Source organism: Gracilinanus agilis, chromosome 2 (genome assembly GCF_016433145.1).
Source record: "Gracilinanus agilis isolate LMUSP501 chromosome 2, AgileGrace, whole genome shotgun sequence".
Lineage (NCBI taxonomy): Eukaryota > Metazoa > Chordata > Mammalia > Didelphimorphia > Didelphidae > Gracilinanus > Gracilinanus agilis.
Genome location: NC_058131.1, coordinates 181,054,281 through 181,060,280, shown reverse-complemented (window position 1 = coordinate 181,060,280; position 6,000 = coordinate 181,054,281). Strand labels below are relative to the sequence as shown.

The 6,000-nt window shown below is 39.5% G+C and overlaps 1 protein-coding gene across 2 annotated transcripts in view; it reads right to left on the bottom strand.

The window, feature by feature from the left end:
• Nucleotides 1-2,414: 2,414 nt before the first annotated feature.
• ARHGAP25 (Rho GTPase activating protein 25) overlaps nucleotides 2,415-6,000 on the bottom strand; it is a 48,732-nt gene continuing 45,146 nt past the window's right edge. For both annotated transcript variants that reach the window (XM_044663583.1, XM_044663584.1), the window contains one exon: nucleotides 2,415-4,051. In XM_044663583.1, the coding sequence (XP_044519518.1) occupies nucleotides 3,838-4,051 (214 nt within the window). In that variant the 3' untranslated portion in view covers nucleotides 2,415-3,837. The remainder of the gene's footprint in view (nucleotides 4,052-6,000) is intronic.

The following is a 6,000-nucleotide window of genomic DNA, read 5'->3' as shown; positions in this document are numbered from 1 at the left end:
ATGAGAAGCAGTTTGGAATTATACCCCCCAAGTTATTAAATTGTGCCCAGCCTTTAATACAGCAATTACATTATTGGAACTATACTCCCAAGGATTTTTTAAAGAGAAAAAGATCTTAAATGTACAAAAATACCCATAGCAGTTTTTTTGGTGGTGGCAAATGCAAACTAAAGAGGTGTTCATTGATTATGGAATGGCTAAACCAAATACCACATACGAATGTAATAAAATATTGTGGTGGAATGAGAAACGGCCCCCCTCTGGAGTATTGACTTCATTGCTAGAGCTACAATTTTAAGGAGAACATTGTCAGGCTAAGAAGAATCCAGAAAAAATATAATCAGGATTTTGGGGACCTTTTAAAATATGACATTATGAGAATGGGTTAAGTAACTAGAAAAGCCTGAAAAAGGCTTAGTAGAGACATGATTATTGTTTTAAAGTACTGTCACATGGAAGAGTTAATGTTTAGATTTGGTCTACTCGTGGATAGAGGTCAGGTACAGGAGCTATATGTGAAAATTAGTCAATTTTTTTTATATAGGAAAATTGGCCTGAACTGAAGATCTTTAAACAGAGGTTGGGTGCCTGTAGAAGAGGACAGTTAGCCAACAAGCAGTGATCAAGCTAAATGACCACTAAATTCAATATTCTTCTTAAATCCAAGATTGTAGGAATCATTTGTCAACATGATGACATCATAGATGAGTATTTGGACCCTTGCTTTTTCAAGTTCACCCAATAAGGCAAAGGGACACTCTGGTTTCCTATCCAGGAAGGTATTCCTTTCCTTTCCGTCATGACTCACAAGTTGACCATGAGAGATAACTAAACTGCAAAGGCCTGTTCCCAGCTGGGTCAGTATAAAGCTTCCTATAAATACCAATTCCTGCTGCCAAAAACAGGCGCATTGGAGGAAACAAAACATTGTCTTGTATAATATAGATGAGCCTCCAACACCATTCTTATTGGCCATTTATGGGGCAGCTAGATGACATAGTAGATACAGGACTAGACCCTAGTTCCAATGTGCCTCAGATATTTACTAGCTGGGTGACCCTGGATAAGTCACTTCACTCTGCTGGCCTCAGTTTCCTCATCTGTAAAATGAGCCAAAGAAGAAAATGGCAAATCACTCCAGTTATCTCTGTGGTGAAAACCCCAAATGGAGTGATGAAGAGTCAGACACAATTGAAAAAACACTGAACCACTATTTCCAAACTTCAGGTCCAGTGCCCTACCTACTCCTAGAGAGAAGAGGAGCAGTGGATATTTTTCAAAAAAGGCAGAGAAGGAAAGAGAAAAGGTACACCCCAAGTGGAGAATGGTAGAGTGCCATCTTTGATTGCCAGGGTCCCAAAAGACTTCCTTTGAGCTCTGCTCTTATGCTGACACCTGGCGGACAACTAGAGAAATGGCAACCTCAGAACAGCCTGTGAGCCAACAAGGGAAGTAGGGATAAACTATCTTCACATGCTTGAACTGTAAGGGAATTTAGAACTGTCTCCATGAGGGAGGGGCCATTTGCAGGGCTGACAAAGGAGCTTCTCACCGCCAGCTTCTTGGGGCCAGAAGGGCCAAAGACAATTACCCCCAGCTCCCTATACCCCCACTTAAATAAAACCTGGAAACCTTTTAAGGGGACAGAGTCCACAGGACTGAAGATGCAAATACCTGGAGGGGAGGAGATCTGGGAAGGGGAAGGATCACAGGAACCTAAATTCCCATTAAGGTATCAGTCACCTAAATGTCAGATTGTTTCCTAAGAAAATATTTCCTTGGAGGGGGAAAAAAGGATACAGTGGATTTACAGTACAATTTGTATAGATAGAAGGAATGCCTGAACTTCTGGAACTGCCTTAGAAGCTAAAGGTTGGGCTAAAGGTCTGAAAATGATGATGCAAGAGTGCCAGAGACAAAGGATGTAACTTCATCATTTGGCCCTGACCCAGGCTTTCCTCCTCTTACCTCCACAGAGGCAAACCAGCCAACTCAGAGAGATTATATGGAACAGCTAGAATATAATAAATTTGTAATGCTAGCTATCTTCCCTCTGACATTATTTCTAATTTATCTCATCTATATTTTTCTTATACACAGTTGTTTTTGTATTGTCTCCCTTATGAGCTCCTTGAGAGTAGGAAGTGTCTTTTGCCTTTTGTGTGTGTGTGTATTCCCGGTACCTGGCACACAGTTAGCATTTAATAAATGTTTGCTGACTCGAAGGCAGAGATATTTTATTTGGGGTTTTATATCCCCAAAATATGTATAACAGTGCTTGATGTTTAGTAGTGGGTGTGTTTAATAAGTGCTTGCTGACTTGAAGGCAGAGATGCTTCTTTTTGGTTTTATATCCCCAAAATATATATAACAGTGCCTGGTGTTTAATAATTGCATGCAGACTTGAAGGCAGAGATATTTTATTCTTTATTTTATAACAGTGTCTGTCACACAGTAGGTTTTTAATAATTGCTTATTGACTTGAACCAAAATGTGGCTTTTTTAGCTTTATCACAATTGCTAGGAGAAGGTCCTAGCTCTGAAAAGCCATTAGTCCAATAGTAATCCACTTTTATATTATCCCCAAACAATGGTGATCCAGCTTCTACATAGAAACCTCCAGGAACTGGAACTCACTACCCCACAAGACAACTCATTGACTTTTCCATAGCTCTCTTTGTTAGTAAATGCTTCTTTACAATGACCCAAAGCCAACTCCCCAGTATAGAGGAACAGAAAAACCAAAAACATTAGACCAGTGCAAAGTGTTTCTATTTAGCTTTGAAAGACAGTTTATATTTTCTTCCAACAGAGTTGCCTTCTTTCAGAGGCAGTGTCGTACAATGGAAAGAACGCTGAATGGGAAAGCAAGAAACCTGGGTTTTAGGCCCAATTTTGCCCCTAACTTTTTCTGATATTGGGAAGCATATCCCCTTCCTGGGTCCATTTCCTCTTCTATTAAGTGATAGAATTGTACCGAGCACACTATAAAGTCCCAGTTTTGTCTTTCTATGGCAGGATCTTCTGATCCTTGAGAACATAATGACTGAATGATAAGGAAGTGATCTAGGACCTTGCTAGGTGCTATTGAGGACAAGAACCAAATCTTTGATTTTATTGATAAAAGGAATTCTCAGAGGAGAAATCTCCATCCAGCAATGTAAATCAGTACCATCTCTACAACTTAGAATCTTAGAGAATAGCCTAGAGCACTTAGAGTTTAAGTGACTTGGTCAGGGTAACACACCCAATATGTGTCAAAGATGAGTCTTGAACTCAGGTCCCAAGCCCCACTATGTCATTCTGCCTCATATTCAAGGCAGTAGTGGCAAGGAATTAAAACTTGAAAGATCCAAAAGGCATTTCAATCATATTATAGATAAAGAAGAGATGATTGGCTGTCATTATCTGTTCTTTGTCTCTCAAGACCCAGAGAACCAGGAAACCAACACCTAATGGCCCAGAGGTGGCTGGCTTTCTGAGCTCTCCTGAACTGCAGCTTGTCCAGAATTTTTTCAGTCAGAGATATTCACTGACTATTAGAAGAATTGATATCATCTTCGCTCATCCTGGGATTCAGAGGAAAAAGCCTTATCCTTTCCCAAACTCATCCAAATAGGGATAGCCATACATAGCCTATCTGCCACATCCTTTATAGACCACCAAATTAACTTCCTGGAAGTGGTTTTTGTTTGCCAAATGGTACTTTCTCCCCCAGCAAATATCTCTGTATCCAAGTCCTCTAACAGGAACCAGAGGCAATTATGTCTACATCTCCTCCCAGGTCCTCATGGAAATAAAATTTTGCTAAATAGGCACCCACTACTCTCTCCAATGTCAAGCATTTGAATTCGGCTCCTTGCTCAACTTCAACTTGGCGTACTCTTTGAGCTCTTCTTCCAGGACCTTATTCCTCTTCTCCAGATCTTGCCGTGAGTGTTCCATATTTTGAAAGCTGATTTCCAAGTCAGCTAACTTCTTCTTCTCTTGTTCCATTTCTTTATTTAGTCTCACTACTTTGGCCCAAACATCATAGTTCTCCCTCTCCAAGCTGTGGGAGATGGAAAGAAGGAAAGAGATGAGAGATCTGAGACTTCCCCAAGAAACCCTCTCCCACACCAGTGGTCCTCCCTGTCCTCCAACACTAACACCACTATCATCTGTTAGCCTTGAATCTGCTCCTGCCCTTGTCCATCCAGCTAAAACCTGGCCATGCTTGAGAGACTAGCTAAATTCCCCTTTCCCCCATAACCAATATGGCAGGGAGGAAGATCCAGTCTCTGCCACTCCACTTCTAAATCAAAAATATCTCTATGAGGCTCATTTTCTTCATTTGTAAGATGAATTAGATGATCTTTAAAATCCATTCCCACTTTAACATTTAATGCTTAATGTTCTAAGACCCCTTTTTCACTGCCCTTAGATTTTACTCCTTTTCAAACTACAGTGGCCTATTCATATTTCCTTGGACATGACATTCTTCTTTGTCTCCTTGTCTTTTGAAAAAAAAAAATTAGCTCCGTACCTGGAATGCTGTTTCTTCACCTCAATTTGTTTGTTTCCCTAACTTGCTTCAACTCAAATTCTACTTTCGGAATTAAGCTTCTAATTCTCTAAGATCTACTCTTTATGTCTTGTATTGCCTAGTTATTTATATGTTGTCTTTCTCCGTTAAACTATGAGATCCTTGAGGCCAACAGGCTCTTTTTGCCTTTCTCTGTAGCCCCAGTGCTTAGTCCAGTGCCTGCCATAAAATGGGTGCTCAAAGTGCTTGTTGAATTCTGTGTTCTTTGTCCTGAGATCTCTTCTAGGTTTAGTATTTCATGATTCCAGACCTTTCCAAAGTCATCCATTGTAAAGTATCCTCTCTCTCCTGTGAACTCACAACCTTACTTGTCTATGACACATTTTCCATTTTTCACACTATTTTTTACACTATTTTGGCAGGTCTTGTATTCTCCTATAATTTTTCTTCTATTTATGTTTTATCTCCCCATCTAGAAAATAAGCTTCTAGTGAACAGATTTCTGCTTTGTACCTATTAATCTTTGGAATCCCTAGAACACCAAACATAGTACCCTGCACAAAGAAAATTATCAATGAATAATCATTTTGACTGATTGATCAACTGAAATGACATCAGTGTTCTCAGGTTCTCAACACCTCTATATGTATAGATATCACCACCATTTCAGTTGAATTGTTTCTACTCTACGATCTCACTGCTCAAGACTTTTCCAAATGAGATATTTTTTAAAAATTTATTTAGAATATTTTTCCATGGTTACATGATTCATGTTCTTTCCCTCCCCTCTTCCTTCCCCACTCCTGGAGCTGACCAGCAATTCCACTGCGTTATACATGTATTCTCGTTGAAAATAAAAACACCTATTGCCATGTTATTTATATTTGTAATAGAGTGATCTTTTAAAGCCAAAACCCCAATCATATCCCCATCGAACCATGTGATCAATTATATGTTTTTCTTCTGCGTTTCTGCTCCCCCAGTTCTTTCTCTGGATATGGATAGCATTTTTTCTCCTAAATTCCTCTGGATTGTCCTGGATCCTTGTATTCCTACTAGTAGAAAAATCTGTAAGATTTGATTGTGCCACAATGTATCAGTTACTGTGTACAATGTTCTCCTGGTTCTAATCATTTCACTCCACATCAGTTCATGGAGGTCTTTCCAGTTCACATGGAATTCCTCCAGTTCATTATTCCTTTCAGCACAATAGTATTCCATCACCATCAGATACTACAATTTGCTCAGCCATTCCCCAATTGAGGGACACCCCGTCATTTTCCAATTTTTTGCTGCCACAAAGAGTGCAGCTATAAATATTTTTGTACAAGTATTTTCAAATGGAATATTTTTCATAGCACTTTGCCTAGACTTCCTTGTACTCATCTCATCCTCCCTTATTTCACAGTTATTCATTTCCATGTGTTTCCTTCTATTGGACTCTAAGGTCCTTGAGAACAAGGTCATCACATGTA